This window comes from Lithobates pipiens, unplaced genomic scaffold (assembly GCF_037356315.1).
Source record: "Lithobates pipiens isolate NorthernLeopardFrog02 unplaced genomic scaffold, aLitPip1_a1.2 Scaffold_3, whole genome shotgun sequence".
In the NCBI taxonomy this organism is placed as follows: Eukaryota; Metazoa; Chordata; class Amphibia; order Anura; family Ranidae; genus Lithobates; species Lithobates pipiens.
The window spans coordinates 17,488,339-17,505,412 of NW_027507790.1; the positions used below are offsets into that span (position 1 = coordinate 17,488,339).

Consider the following 17,074-nt stretch of genomic DNA (forward strand, 5'->3'; position numbering starts at 1 on the left):
TTCCCCCCCCCCCATCAGGAGTAGCCGATCGCCTCTCCTTTACTTGCATCTGAAAGACGTGAGTGAGGAAAGCCAATCAATGGCTCCTCCAGTTTTCACTGTGATAGGACGTGGCTGAGCACGTGGTAAAGAGTCTCCGTCAGACTCTCTACCTAGATCGGTGGTGCAGTGTGTAAGCCCTTGTACACACGGTCGGAGAATCCGTCGGAATGTGTCCTATCGGACCGCGCCGATTGTGTGTGGTATGCATCGGATTGATTCCGTCGGCGTGTGTACAGGGGCTTAGACTGGCACACCGCATCACCGATCGCCATGGGGCGGGCCCAGCAGCAGCTACTTTATAACAGGCTGTATTATATGATCATATTACACACCAATCAAAGACAGACCACATTAACAATTACAATAATTTTATTCATTATTTAAATAAACACACAGTCATTTAAAAACAAGCCGTTTGGTCAAAGTTTAGTACTAAACACCTCAGTAATGCTAAAGTCTGAACAATACCTTTAAAAACCATACCTAAAGTCTATACTGGACCCTGGGGGGGGGGGGGGGGGGGGGGAAAGCACAATGAGCTTTAAAAAGGACATGCTGGTGATATTTAAACCTTTTACTGATGTGATGTAGGAAAAACAAAAAATAATGCCTGGGTAAGTGAAGGTGTGGCCTGTAGTAACCAAATTCTAACAGCTTTCATCATAGTTTTGAAAACCAACATTTGGTTATGATGGATAACATTACATTTTGTGTAGCCATGCGTTATATCCTTATTGTTGCTTTTTATGTGTATCGATAGATTTTTATCCAGGCAGAAAATATTTAATTAAAAAAGAAGGGAAATGCACAATATATTTTTTTCTCCACTTGAAGCTTTTTTTTCTATTGCAAAATCCACCCCTAGTTATAGACTGGGATAATAGACATAAGGCAGAAGAATTTCTAGTACTCTTAGTCACCTTCCACCACCAACTAATGGAGTAAAGAGAGTAGAGGTTTTGACACCTTTAGGCTGGGTTCACACCGCTGCAGCTGGGAGACCCGGATGTGATTCACACTGCACTGCAAATCACATCCGATCTCTGTGCGATGCGAGTTCAGCCATACAGATAGTATGGCTGAATTCGCATCACACCCGCTCCAAACTCGCACAGGACCCTTTTTTGGTCCGCAGCAGAATCGGATCGCATGGGTGTTCACACCATGCGATCCGATTCCTGTCCGAGTTTGCAGATCGCACTGCGATATGCCAACTGATCTGGGGGTGTCATTAAGATTTCACTGACACTCCCAGCAGTCCGCATAGGGCAGTGTGAACTGCCGGCGGGAGGCATGCGATGCGGGAACCCGCCGTGGATTTGGGGCGTTCCCGCATCGCTTCAGTGTGAACCCAGCCTTAAAGCAAACCCAAGGGCATGAAATCAAATGTTTTAGATGTGTAGCAAACACCTCTAGGTGCCGATTTGTCAGCTCCAACCTCCTATGGAGTGCCCGGGGAGCCCATAAACAATAGGGCGTCTCTTCGGTCTTACTATTGGTTCGTGAGGCACCCTATGACACTGATGCATCAATACTAAGGCTGAGGGGGCTGTAAGGCAGAGTGGATGATCACAAAAGTTGATCCCCATATGTATATGTTGCCCTGGATTTCTAGGTTGCTCAGAGCACTCTCTAAGAGATAAAATCCAGTGCACAGACCCCCAATTTTTTTATTTTATTAACAGGTACACTTTAAAAGGGCCCAGTAAGGCAAAACATAAGTGTACAGAGCTTCCAACAGCCAAACATATGCATTAACACCCATATGTGTATGTGTTCTGGGGATGAACTCATTTGGCAACCCCGGAACTGTGACTGAGCAGGCATAACCAGTCAGATGGGCTTACAATGATGTCATCAGTGTCCAGAAGCCCCGCCTAATAGCCTTGGCCATCCCAGCTCACATAAAGCAGAAGTTCCATTTTTGGGTGGAACGCTGCCTTAAGGGAAGGTGACCCCCTGCCATGCCACATTTGTAATTTTTTTTTTGGGGGGGGGGGGGCAGAAACCCTCCTTTTAGAGGGTTCTAGCTCTCACTTCCTCCCCGGGCTCCGCAGCGCCAGAAGAAAGTTCACCTCTGCCCCCCCCCCTCCCTCTTGGCAATCATCTGGGACAAATCACAGGTCCCAGATGATTGCCCGGCCAGTCACAGCGTGGGTCGCGCATGCACAGCCGAGCACCGCTGAACCCTAGGTCAGGTAAGTGTCCAATTATTAAAAGTCAGCAGCTGCAGTATTTGTAGCTACTAACTTAATTTTTTTCTTTTCGGTGGAACTCTGCTTTAAAAGGGCTGGCATCTACTGTCAAAGGTGATAACTATAGGTCATCTTATATGTATGAGCTTATTCAATAAAAAATAAAAAAACAGTGCAAGGAACAAACGATCAGTACCTCATAGCAACCTATCCAAATTTCGTGAACTCAGCAGCGCCACATAGTGTAATCTGATTGGTTGCTAGGAGGTACAGAATTTACCAATTTGCCACTTTGTTTCATTAAAGAATATTCTCCTACTTCTGTCACTGATAGAACTATTCACTGGAATACAGGAAAACATGATCATTTGCTATCCTTTTCTAAAGAAACTAAGGCATACAAGTGATACATTACTACCCAATTTAAGGAAAAAGGCACTATGGTTACACTATTCAAAAATCTGATTTCCTCATCCACACATTCGTTGTGGATGATGGAATCCATCCCGCTGTGATATTGTATTCCAACAGCAGGACGCCTTTCTCCTCTCGCCACCTAAATAAAATTATCAGTGCTGGCTGGTTGTACACAAGTTGATCAATAGATTGACTTTTGTATAGCCAGCCTGCCCATACGTGGATCAAAATTTGTCCGCTCTCTGCTTAACTTAAGCCAGCCATACATGTATTGAAGTTTTCAGGTAATGTATTTTACATACTGCATGATAACACTGAACAATATAAATAACAGAACAAAAAATCGTAATGCATTATTACGACTTGATTAATGAACAGCAAAGAAAAAATATTTTCTGCGATTCCCTAGCCACAAACTGTAAAAACGATAGGTTGGAAACTCCAGTTTTGTGAAAAGTTGTTGCGTAATTAACACATGACAAGCCTTCCTGGTTCAGTGGGAAGCTCGTCATTGCTTCCTGTAACTGCCAAAACACTGCAGAAGTCTTTCCCTTGTGACAGTATTCAATTTACAGGACAGAAATGGCAACTGTGTCCAAGCTGGGACTAATAATGTGAGATTAGCAAATATAAGTAAGAGCCTTCCCATTAGAGACCAGCAACAATACTAAAATTGTCTCTCTCAATATCTACAAAATAGAATCCAAGTAAAGATCTGAAATAAAATTTGCTAAAACTCTTGCAATGTACATAACTGACCTGCAGGGGATTATTTTTATTTTTTTCCCCTTCAGCAAAACTGGAGTTTAACTTTAAATATTATTAAAATTTCAGAAAAAAAATGATGTCCCGAGACAAGCTGGGACTGTATATCTGTATATAGACTGGTGCAGCAAGTATTTGCTCATAGCAACCAGATTTAAAGTGGAACAAGAGCAAAAATAAAATAAAAAATCAAGAGCAGGCCGGTTTTGTTATTTCAGAAAAGATGGAATAAGTTTCTTCTGAAATAAAACAAAATATGTGCAGCTCAGTGTACAATCTCAAGACACCTTGGTGATGGAATTAATGAACTCATCTACGCATGTGCAGTAGTTAGGTCATCTGCCACCAGCCAATCAAGGCAGCTGAAGAAGCTGGGGAGATGCCAGCAAGGCCAGTATTTGCAGAATTTGGTTCCACTTTAATAATTACTGGGATAAGGACTATTAACGCAAAGCACCTTTCTTTTGGTTCAGTTTTTTAGCTACACCTGAAGCAACATGCATGCCTAGCTATCCCTTTTATCATATGCTACATATCAAAGCAAAAAGAAAAAACTCCTAAAAAAATGGAATAACACGAGACAGTTTGTCAGAGGGAGACAGGTCTCTCTTAAGAGGCATATTTAGTGCCAAAGTGCAAGCAACCACATTGGTTTCCCTGTTGAGAGTGCCCCTGCCGAGCAACGACTGTTGTGTCAGTTCACACACATGCTGAATGCCTTGTTCACGTCAGTCAAGTTAAGGCGGTACATACAAAGGCTCCATGTAACAATTTGCACTGTTATGCTACATGTACACTGGAACTCCCCTAAACGTTAACTCTCCTGGCAGCAGAAAAACCTCTAAAACGTGGGAAAAAAACTCGCGTAAACGCAGTGCCGCTTGGACATTTATTCATTTCATGGCCAGAGTACTGGCCATAGAAATGAATAAATGCCCAAGCTCTAAATACAGCTAGCGCTTAGGTGCGTTTACACACAGTTTTGGTTTTTGCCAAAACGTTCCTCTCCTAAATGCAGAAGAATTGCATTCAGGAGAGGAACATTAAACTGCCCCTAAACGCTAGTAAAAGCTTAGTGTGTATGGACACATAGGCTTTTACCAAGTTGGGGTCAGGAGCTTTGGCAAAAAAAATTAAATAAAAAAAAAAAAATAGCTCCTAAACTCACGTTTAGAAGCAGCAGTGTACATGAGGCCTTACATTGTACATAAGACAGGTCTGTCCATGTGTATTGCTCTCCCAGATCTCCTGAGGATAAGTGCATTTAGCTCTGGGATTTCAACACAGGCACTGAATGGATTTGTGAAAGTGAGACATCAGCAGTGCAATGCAAACACGATCAAGCTAGGCCAGATTTGTTTAGCAGATCAAGCACTTCTCTATTAATCTGCATACAAGACCTTCAGGATATATTTTATGCCCAAGATGAGAATACACTAATAATAGACGATTCTATGGCTGTCTATGAGCGAGTATTAATGTAGACAATATATAGAATGTCAGTCATATCGGGGGGGGGGGGGGGGGGGTTCCCCCTAAAATTTATGTGAATCATCTTTATGGCCACCAGTTAACAAATCCTCCAGTAGCACAATAAAAAAAAAAAATGCAGTGTACCAAACTATAGTATGACTTTACTGTACTGCATGATTTGATGAGCCACTGCATACTTTAACCCACACCAATTAAATGGAATATCACAGACTGCTGTGGCTGCATTGTAGAATGCTATATGCACAAGCATACAGGGCCAAGTTAACAATTAGACCGGTATGTATTAAGAATACAGAAGTACTGGTTGAAGCTCAAAGCCTTTAACTTTTCTTCTTGATTATAGCTTTATACCTGTACAGAACGGCTAATTAGAGCAGGCAAATGGGCCATCTCTGAAATTCACTGGTGAGGATCATGGCAAACGTTCAATTACGATCGATTGTATTACTGAATCAGTTGGTAAGTTAACACTCATGTTAAAACATTTCTGTCCTTTAGAATTACAATTCTGTTGTGGGGATAATTAAGCCATGTTAAAGTATTAAACACTCATTAGAAAGAAAATGAAAGCCTAACTCCAGGTTTGCTTTCACATTAAATAGTTCATAAGGGCCAGGCTGGCCCAAACTAATTATTCCCTTTACAAACTGCAGTGTACAGCGCTGAGTTTTGGCAGCAGTACAAGGACTTTCCATCTGCTGCCAGAACAAAACTGAGCCAGGCTCAACCATTTCCATTTTACTTTATTAAAAAACACAAGGCTTCCTCCGATTGGTGGAGAGGCGGGCAGATAATGCCACAATCTCTTCCTCAGTGAATTGAAGGAAGCCTTGTAATTATTAGTAAAATACAAAGCTTCCTGGGATTGGCTGAGCAGCGCTCAGCCAATTTCAATTTCATTCAGCCAGCAGACAGAATATTCCTATACTTGCTGCCGCAACACCGCCCTGTTTACTGTATGCAGCTGATGATACCTGCTGTTTATACAGTACTGACAGCACCCGCAGCAATTGGTAAAGGAAAATGATTTGTTTGTACCAGCTTGACCCAATGAATGATTTAAAGTGAAAGTAAACCTGGAGTTGGGCTTTAAAGTGGATGTAAAACCTCACATATACTCAGTGAAGTGAACAGCCTCAGATGGATACACAGAGCTGAAACAAATCACCCTACATAAGTTTTACATGTATAGGTGTCGTCTTCGGCTTTATATATTCTTTAGAAAGTCCCAGGCAGAGGAAGGATTGTGCAGAGCTGTGCTGTGAATTTATCTCGGTTGTCGGAGAACTTGTCGGAAGTTATCATGCTGATAACAGAAGAACGGAGCAGAAGAAAGACAAGGGACTCAGGGCATTGGAGAGAGATATGTAAACACTACAGATATATGTGCCTAGGTCAAATTTCATGAATCAGGTTTACATTCACTTTAAAGCCCACATAAACTGAGTTAAAAGTAGTTAAATACATTCCGAGTTGCACAAAGTCTTAAATTTAATCTACATTAAAAAAAAAAAAAAAAAAAAAAAAAAAAAACAGCCATGGCCTTAGGACTGTCCCCTGCCTGCATGCTGCACAGTAGGACCCTTGCATTCTGTGGGGAAGCCGGGGTCTTTCTACAGAGATTTGACACACCCTCCTGAGTAACTACTAGAGCTCTCCAGTCATCATAGCTCAAGCTTTCTGCCAGTTAGAATTTTGATACAGTGTAAAGAGAGGGAGGGGGCGGGGGCACATCAGACCTCTGCAGAGAGACCATTACTTATGCACAGAGAGCAAATGTCCTTCTCTATAGCATGCTGGCAAAGTACAGGCTGCCTTCTTAAAAAACAAATAAAAAAACATACAACTAAGATTTTGAATACCCTTAGTTTTCATGTACCTGGATTGTTTTTAGTCAATTTAAACTAAAAGTTTAATTGGGCTGTAATAGGTTTTCAAGTAGAAATTTTCTTTAATAAGGTTTGTGCAGTTTTCTGTTGAGATAACACTTCGAGTATATTTGTAGCATATGGAGGAGATAGTGTAAGTTAGTGTTCTAAAATGATCTTAAAACCATAGATGAAAGGGTTTGGAGGAGAAGTATGTCTGCAGACTCCTGTGTACCGGTTATAATAAAATGTTACATATGGAAAATAGTGCACCAACTCCCTGCATATACTTTGTTAAACATGTTTTCATTAATTAACTTTGGTTATGGACCTTCCAAGCATCTAGTGAACGTTTCCAGGAGACATTCACAGAGAAGAGGCCATGTCCTGAGCTGTAGCTGAAACCAATAAGAGGGTAGGAGTCTTTACGCAAGCCAGCTAGACTTTGTAATCCAACTCTGCACCCATCTTGTTGTACATGATATAGATTGCGTCAATAGTGGGGGTGAAATTGACCAGGAACTGACGGATCTTCTCTATACATTCTTCCTCTCTTACGTTTTGTCCTTTTGAGAGGGCTTTGAGGAAATCATCTTTATATGGAGCAGCGAGGAGTGCAGTCTGAAAGAGAGCAAGGCAAAACCTATTATCAGTATATATATCTTAAAAAAAAAAAAATTGCATGGGAGGGAAGTCTGTATATAGATTAGCAATTCATGCACAAGATAAGTAGGGTACCTAAAAGTAAGATAGAGAAACTATAAAAAATAAATAAAAAACATCAGTAACCAACAGGGATGTAATAATACATAAGAAATCCAGTTTGTTCAATTAGCACCAAACTCCAAGAAACCTCATACAAGATTCTCACTCAGTGGTATGCCACACCCGATCAGCCACATTCTTGGTATCCTCAAACCACAGACTCCTGCTGGAGATGCAATAATGACATTGGATCTATGCTACTCCTTTGGTGGCATTGCCCTTTTATCTCTGAATTCTGGAAAAAGGTTTGGGAATTGACAAAGAAGATCACAGGGACAGATATTGAGCTTGACTCAGCTTTCTGTCTTCTTAAATATCTCTACACAACCTATACATTGCTACAAAAGCTCTCTGACTAGACACCTGCTGAATGCAGCAAAAGTTCTAATCCCCCAGAGCGTGGACAACTACATATACCCCTTCTCTTAAAGAATGGTTATCTGAGATCAATAATTTTCAACTATGGCCATTTCATATGATCGTTTAGATGGGTTTCGTATAGATTCTCTGATGATTATAACCACATTATGGGAACTGTGAAAGAAAAACCTCTGCTCCCATCCATCTTATATATTCCCAAATACTTTTATTATTATTATACACGATTTATATAGCGCCAACAGTTTACGCAGCACTTTACAATGTATAGGGGGGGACAACACAATTACAGTACAATACAAAAGGTACAGGAGGGACCTGCCTTTACGACTTTATATCTACCTATTTACCCGCCCAGCGCACCCGCGATGTTGGCACCCAAAGCCGATCTCTCGATCGTCTCTCGGGTGCTGCCGCCGCCATCTTGGGTATGGAAATCAGGAAGTGGAGCCTTGCGGCTTCATTTCCCGGTTCCCTACTGCGCATGCGTGAGTCGCGCTACGCAATAAGGATGGTCCCCGCTGTCTCTGGGATCCGTGTGTTTCCCAGCAGGCAGCGGGGGACCTTCAAAAAAGGGGTGTCGATTCTGCGGAAAGGGGCGTACCTTCTGCAGAATCTACGCTGGAAGTGGGTGCAGATACCTGTACTGTACAGGTATCTGCACCCCCCTCCCCCCTGAAAGGTGCCAATTGTGGCGCCGGAGGGGGGGAGGGTTCCAATGAGCGGAAGCTCCACTTTAGGGTGGACCTCCGCTTTAAAAATGGAACTCTTATTGTATCTCCAAGTTCTCTTACATAATGTATACCTTGTTTACTTCTTTCAAAACCTTTCAACAAAACATTGTGGAAAAAAAAAAAAGAAATATAGTTCTTTCTAAACCACTTTTATCATTCATCTTAAATGCCTTACCTGGAATAGTTTTTGCACCAACCAGCCATGATATTTCTTAAGTGCAATCTCATAGGCTTTTGTCACGTTAACTTTCATGAGATTTGGGTTTTGCTCATCTCTCTCCCCATCAGAGATGCTTTGTAATAAAACCTGAATGTACTTTAGACCTCTGTGATGCAAGAAGAGCAGAAACAGTGTAAAGAAAGATGCATACGAATTTATTTTATTTTTTTAATAATAAAAAAGGAAAAAGCGATTTTCATCTGCCATTTTGCAGGTTATAAAAGGAAAATCGTATTGTTTCAGAGAAGCCAAACAACTCAGTATAGGAATAAAGTTGTACATTTCATTTTTTAACACCTACCAATGATTAGAGGCTTCAGATTTTATGGCCCATGGAGAAAAAACAGGATTTTTGACTTACTGTAAAATGATTTTCTTGGAGTTCAATAAAGGACACAGAGTTAAGTAGCCTAGAAACACTGGGTTGTGCTACTGCTTGAGTTTGGACATTGGCAAACAAATCTGTAAAGGTCCAGATAACCCCTTCCACTTTCATCATTCTCCAGTTGGCGGAAAAGCAAGAGTAAAAGTGGGTCATAGAAATTAAGGGGAGTGCACTTACCGTGTGTGTCCCTTAATCGCTTCAATACAGGGTACTTTTCCCCCCTTCCTGCCCAGGACAATTTTCAGCTTTCAGCGCTGTCACACTTTGAATGACAATTGCGCTGTCATACAACACTGTACCCAAACTACATTTTTTATCATTTTCTTCCCACAAATAGAGCTTTCTTTTGATGGTATTTGATCACCACTGGGTTTTTCATTTTTTGCTAAACTAAAAAAATAATGAAATCATAAAATAAAAAAAAATAAAAAGGTTTTCTTACTTTGTCAAAAAATATTTGGTTTCTCCTTCACTGATGGGCACCGATATGTAGAGTTGATGGGCACCACTGATGAGGTACTGACAGGCAGTACAGATGGGCATCTGTGAAGGGCACCGACAGGCATTACTGATGGGCACTGATTAGAGATTTGGGTGGGCACTGACTGGCATTGTGGTGGGCACCTCTGATAAACAATGTGCCGATTATCAGTGCACACCACTCTGACAGGAGAGCCGCCAAGGCACAAACTGAGGAAAGCCGATTACCGGCACTTCCTGGTTCACGCTGTGATTGGCCCCACTTGATCACGTGGTAAAGGGCCTCCGTCAGAGGCTCTTTACCACAATTGGAGATGCGGTGTGTCACACCACCAATCCCTGTTCTGGGTGCCCCCGCAAGTGCACGCTGGCTTGTTATCCTGCTGGACGTCATGATGCCCAGTCAAGATAACTGAACCACTTCCTGGCCGTTATTCTGCTATAGGCTGGGTGGGAAGTGGTTCATGAACTCCATGAAAATGAATTGAAGAGTTCAATAATGGAAGGGTGAGGCAATTTGGGTACACTGGGATTGATTTAATAAAACTGGAGTGCACAAAATCTAGTGCAGCTGTGCATTGTAGCCCAATCAGCTTCTTTGTTAAATTCTTTATTTAAAAGTGGAGATCCACCCAAAAGGGGAAAGCTCCACTTATCTGCCTCCAACCCCCCTTTGGTGCCACATTTGGTACCTGGTTTTGGCAGATCATCCTGAAGTTCGGTCCCCGCTTCTCCTTCCCCTGCCGTCGGGCCATTCACATAGCACAGTGTGCTTCGCGTATGGGCAGTAGGGAACAGGCGGTGAAGCCGCAAGGCTTCACTGCCGGTTTCCCTTACAAGCAATGGTGACGGCAGCACCTGAGAGCCAAAGGGAAAAATTGCCTGGGGTGAAGGAAAATTGGCTGGGCTGAGGGATCCTGAACCTCCTCTTTAAAAAAGGTATGCGGTTGAATATAACGGTATGCCATGACATACCATCAATGAAATCCGTCAATAGACGAGAATACAACCGAATCAATGGATACCAACAAAATAACAGACAGGGTTCTAGTACAGCAATATAAAGTATCTGTAAACTGTGGGCAGTAGCCTCTACAACAAATATATCCTGTATCATAACCTGTAGTGTGGTGGAAGACCAAGAAAGAAATGCATTTGTCATGAACATACCAGGAAAAACACTAAACTAGCAGGTACTGAACCACTAAGGTAGGGAGGAAACCGTGGACGCTGCACAAAATATGGCTCTCAGCCCCATCCTCTCAGTAACAGCGCATACCGAGATATTTTTTATGTGTAGTAGAGAAAAAGGATGACACCCTAGGTGTCTAAGAAGTAAGAAGAGGTAAAAGTAGGAAAAGTAGTAAGAAGAGGTAAAAGTAGGAAAAGGAGTAAGGGAGGAGGAAGGGTGGAGAGCTTCAGATGGGTCGACAGGCGAGAGGCGTCAAAATCCCATGAAGGGATCCACTTAAGCACATGTCAAATATTCATCCAAGGACCGAAATATGTCCCAGTATAGCCAGTGCGTGTTGTGTCCCTCCGTCCTGTCCCTAAGGGCAGCTGTCAGGTATCTGTTAAATATTGTTCACCTTGGCAAACCACTGTGTCCCCATAGGTGGAGATTGCCATTTCCACATGTTGGAGATGCATGCCCTAGCTGCATTCAGATGTTTCAGCAGGGATTTACGGTATTTTTTTACGGGACATTGGGGTTAAGTTTAGGAGCACTGCTGCCAGATTGTCATGAAGAGAAACGTCAGACTGTAAACAATCTGCAGGACTTGTTGTCATAATGAGGCTAGCTTCAGACAATCCCAGATGATGTGGAGTAGTATGCCAGCCCGAGTACTACATCCCCAGCATAACAGGCTATGTCTTGGGAATACTGACACTAGTACCTAGTCCTGTACCAGCGCATCAAAATTTTAAACATGATCTCCCGATACTTGCTGCACAGGGAAGACTAATAAGCAAAGAAAATAATATGGTTCTTTTAATCCTCTGAATAATGTAACGTTGAGGCCTCATTCACATTTACTCAAATATGGGGGATCTTGTTGAGATGTGCCTGCAAGTAAAAAATACTATAAGAATAGGATAGAGATTTCTATAGGGCTCATCTTCCAGGCAGAGGTCTTCAAACCAAGTGGGTTGTCTACGGAAACAAGCATTTTCTGAGAGGGACCTAAAAAAGTCTGGACAATTAAAAAAAACTTCCACTTGCCTGAAATAGAGAAATTGAGGTCGGGACATAAGACTGATGGCTTGATGCACTTGGAGGGGCCAAGAAAGGTAGAAGCACTTAACCAGGTTCAGGTCTGGCTGGAGATGAAAAGCTATGTCAGAGAACTCTGGCACAAAGTCTGAGTGGCCGATAATAGGCATCAATGGAGAGGGAAAGCTGGACATCTCAGCTATCCTGTAGTACCTGTGACATTCCAGGAATGTGTGTTCAATAAAAGGGTGAGGAGACGCATATCCCAGTCCATGGAAGGCCGGGTAAGAAGACCGGTACTGATTCCTGTTCCAGGAAGACCCATATTTTGAAGTTGAATGTCTACACCAGTTGATCACTCTTGTTCATGTGGACCTCCGTGCAATATAGGGTCGGGTCAGGTCAGGGAGACCAACCCCTCCTCTAAGCTTTGGTCATGGTAGAAGTGATCTCGAGGCACGAAGGTTTGCCTTGCCAAACATAATTAAAAGGGGTTGTAAACGCTCGTGTTTTTTTCACCTTAATCGATCAAGGTGAAAAAAACACCTGGCAGTGACCGAGCATCCCGTTTTACTTACCTGAGCCCTGGAATTTGCCACAGAGGAGACGTGCTCTCTCTGCCCGAGGTTCTTGGCTCTTGATTGGATAGATGGATAGCAGTCCAGCATTCGACATCTGAGCCCTGGAATTTCCCATGGAGGAGACGTGCTCTCTCTGCCTGGGGTTTTTTGGCTCTTGATTGGATAGATTGATAGCAGCACAGCCATCGGCTCCCACTGCTGTCAATCAAATCCAATGATGCAGCACCTGAAGGCGGGGCCGAGTCCAGCATTTGGCATCCATGTACGCCAAATGCTAGACTCAGGAGTGCGCCCGCAAGGTACCCCCCCACCCCCCCGGGAGAACTCTTCTCCTAGGGGGTTATACAATGTGGGGAGGAGCTGCCAGCGCTGCCAGGGGACCCCAGAAGAGGATGATCAGGGTCACTCTGTGAAAAAGGAACTGCACAGTGGAGGTAAGTATGACATGTTTAAAAAAAAAAAAAAAACCCTCAAAAGCTTTACAATAATCACTTTAACCACTTGCCAACCAGCCGCCGTCATTATACGGTGGCAGGTCGGCTCGTTCCCACGAATTGCCATAACTGTACATCGGCCCTTTAAACAGCTATTGCAGGGGCACTGATGCTCATGACCGGCGGCCACCCGTGATCGCTCCACATAGAGGCAAACTGGGATCTGTCAATGTAAACAAGATCCCTGTTCTGACAGGGGAGTAGAGAGTGATCGTCTGTTCCTAGTAATTAGGAACAGCGATTTCTCTACTCCCCATCAGTCCCTTCCCCCCCCCCAGTTAGGAACACCTCCCAGGGAACACATTTAACCCATTGATCACCCCTAGTGTTAATCCCTTCCCTGCCAGTGACATTTATACAACGATCAGTGCTATAAAAATGCAATGATTACTGTATAAATGTCAATGGTCCCAAAAAAGTGTCAAGTGTTCCGATCAGTCCACCTCAATGTTGCAGTCCCGCGCAAAAGAAAAAGAAAGTAAAAGATAAATAATAATAATTAATAATAAATAAATATTAAAAATAAATAAAAATGCCATAAATCCAATTAATATACTACGTATACATATTATACGTATACATATACGAATACATATTGGCCTAAACTGATGAGAAATGTTTTTTTATATATATAATATTGTTTTTTTTTGTTTCGTTTTTCAAAATTGTTGTTTTTTGTTTATAGAGCAAAATAAATAAAAACTCAGAGGCGATCAAATACCACCAAAAGAAAGCTTTATTTGTGGGGGGGTAATTTTGTTTGGGTACATTGACCGAACAATTGTCAGTTAAAGCGACGCAGTGCTGTATCTTCTAGTCCTTAAGTGGTTAAAGTCCATTAGGAGCTTATGAAAAAACCAAGGAGTCTCTACTGGCAGTCAGGGGCGGACTGACAACTTATGGGGCCCCCAGGCAATAAGAGATTATGGGGCCCCCAGGCTTACAGATGGCCGCCACGTGGCAGCCATTTTTTTTTTTTTTTTTTTTTTTAGAGGAGGGGCACCAAGCTCGGCAACATGCAGGGTGGCAGGAGACCTAGAGCTGGTGACCCAGTAAAGGCACCACGAGCCTCTCATGGGCAGTGCCACCTTAACATCATGGTCCCCTGGGAAAAATACTGCACTGGGACCCCTACCAGGGAGATGATGATCTGTGGCATGCATAGTGAACCATGGCGAACAATGGGCATGGTCAATGGGAGAGTCTTAACCACTTCAGCCCCGGAAGTATTTACCCCCTCCCTGACCAGAGCACTTTTTGCGATTCGGCACTGTGTCGCTTTAGCTGACAATTGCGCAGTCGTGCGAGGTATGTCCCCTAACAAAAGTGATGTCCTTTAGTTCCCACAAATAGAGCTTTCTTTTGTGGGATTTTTAGTTTTTGCGCTATAAACGAAAAAAGGCAGACACTTTTTTTTAAAAAGCAATATTTTTTACTTTATACTATAAAAAAAGTAAGATAGATAGAGAGATGGATAGATATAAACACATTTTTTTCCAGAGTTTAGGCCAATATGTATTCTTCTACATATTTTTGTTAAAAAATAAAAATCACGATAAACGTATATTGATTGGTTTGCGCAAAAGTTATAGCGTCTACAAAATAGAGGATAGATTTATGGTATTTTTATTATATATTTTTTTCTTTTACTAGTAATGGCGGCGGGACTGCGACATTATGGCAGACAGATTGGACACTTTTGACAGGCCCTACGGCAGAGCCCCGAGAGTGCCACCTTCCATGAATATCCCCCCCCACACACACACACACACACACACACACACACACACACACCCACCTTTGCACCTTGGTGCTTGGTGAGGTAGGCAGCTGGTGGGCAAGGCCTTTAAAAAAAAAAAAATAAAGCCACATGTTGCAGGCTCTGAACTGCACATGTGCGGTCGTAGAGTCAGCGGAATAGTGAACTGCAGTGGTTGGCCTCAGATCGGGCAGTGGGGCATATGAATAAAAGCTGTGCACCATGTTATCACTGCACAGGTGTGCACCCAGACCTGCCTTGCTGCCTGATCTGAGGTTGAGCTCAGCAGTGCACCAATCAGATGGCTCCGAATGGCAACAAGGGCATTTTTCACAGGCACAGGATTGTTGGATCAAATTCTGTTGAGCGGCAGTGAGCACACATGGATCATACAGTATACACACACGCATGCACAGTACACACAGATGCACAGTATATACACAAACACATGCACAGTAACACAGACACAGTATACTTACAGACACACACACACACACTAGTGCACAGTATATACACACACACGCACACAGTATAGACACAGACACATGCCTGCACAGTATATATACACACAGTATATACACACACTATAAAAAGTCTGATGGAACACACTGCTGCCTCCATCTCCTGGCATGCTGGGACTTGTAGTACCCCCAGCAGCTCACAGACACAGGAATGCATGTGAGGGGACTGTGCCTGTGTACTGGTAAGCAGGTAATGAGTAGGGAGGTGTAGCACAGATGGGGGGGGGGGGGGGGGGAGACATTCAGCACATCCTCCAGAAGCAGTTCACTTCTCCTCAGACAAACGATCTAACTGCTTCAGAGACAGGAAGAGCTCTGCTTGAGCAAACACAGCCTCCCCTCTCCCCCTTGCTGACAAGGGTAAACCACTCATAATAATATATTCAGCTCAGTTGCTTACCTTCTATCAGGCTGCAGGCTGTGCCCTCCCCCTCCTTCTTCTTCTCTCCTCCAGCTGTCGGCATCTCCTGCTCATATCTCGAATAAGCCGCGCTGAAGAAGGGGGCGGGTACACTGTTTTCCCATTGGCTGAGGAGGCAGTGGAGAGGCGGGGCAACTACAATCTCGGGATTTTTACATTAAAAGTATGTCGGTAAGGGACATTTCAGGGACAGAAGTAAAAAAAACAGATTTTTTACATACTGTCCCTGGTTTTTATTATGGCTGACAACCCTGATGGGGCCCCCTAGTGGCTGGGCCCTCGGTCCGTGACCGAGTGACCGAATGGTCAGTCCGCCCCTGCTGGCAGTGCTTGTAAAAGATACAGAAGCCACAGCATGATTTTCATCTTTAAAACGTTGCACCTACCGAACCAAGAAAAAGCCAGAGTCTTCCATTTGATTGGAAGTTGTATTGGAAAATGAAGTGAAGATCAAGGAATCTTGGTGCCAAGGTATTGAATGGCTTGAGGGGCCCAGTAGAAAAGGGAAGTTGCTACTAAGGCGAGCAAGGAATAAGACTTTTTTTATGCAGGTTGACCTTAAAGTCCTCTGTTGTCGGGACTGAATGTAAATGTTGAAAAAGTGGTAAAGAAAGTATGAAGAGGAGCGGGGAAAGCAGGCAACCCTGTCTTGTTCCATTATTTATAGTAAAAGAATTGGAGGCAACTCCATTCACCTTGACTGTAGCAGTAGAGGTTTGAGTAAATAGCAGAAATACAAGATAAGAGAGAAGCTGGCATCCCAATATGTCACAAGGTTGCCGTGAAGTCCAATTCACCGTCGAATGCTTTTTCAGCATATGTTGATAAAAAGATGCTAGGACATCAATATTCCTTATGTTGTTATGTCCAGCTTCTCTGTGCCAATGAGCTTCCAACTTGTTCAATTAAGCATAAAAAAAAAAAAAACTGGAAACTGATTGGTTTCTTTGCAGAGCTGCACCAGATTTTGCACGGCCGTGTTTTTTGCAGGTTGCAACAGCTAGCGGGAGGGAGAAAATCCCCTGCTAGCTGTCAGACCTGGGGTTCCGGGACGGGTGCATCTGTAACATGTTACACGCCGAATATCAAGTCAAGTCTGTTTAAAGTGGAAGCTATAGCTGGGAGATGAACTCGAACAGTAAAAACTACATCCAGACAGAGGGAAAGCTCATTGAGATGTCTTGGAGCAGGGCATATATAGAAAGACAACTTTTTTTTTTTCCTTCTTCAACCAAGGACACCTTGGGAAGATTATTGGTTTAATGCCTCAATTCTTTGTGTAGCCCATGAAAGGGTTCTTTACAGGTTCAGTTCACCAACTCAAAAAATTGCCACACAGG

The 17,074-nt window shown here is 43.1% G+C and overlaps 1 protein-coding gene across 1 annotated transcript in view; it reads right to left on the reverse strand.

The window, feature by feature from the left end:
- Nucleotides 1-393: 393 nt before the first annotated feature.
- GLTP (glycolipid transfer protein) overlaps nucleotides 394-17,074 on the reverse strand; it is a 105,793-nt gene continuing 89,112 nt past the window's right edge. Inside the window, exons 4-5 of the mRNA XM_077461331.1 lie at nucleotides 8,834-8,984; nucleotides 394-7,402 (exon numbers count right to left, since the gene is read on the reverse strand). Of these exons, the coding sequence (XP_077317457.1) occupies nucleotides 7,220-7,402; nucleotides 8,834-8,984 (334 nt within the window). The 3' untranslated portion in view covers nucleotides 394-7,219. The remainder of the gene's footprint in view (nucleotides 7,403-8,833; nucleotides 8,985-17,074) is intronic.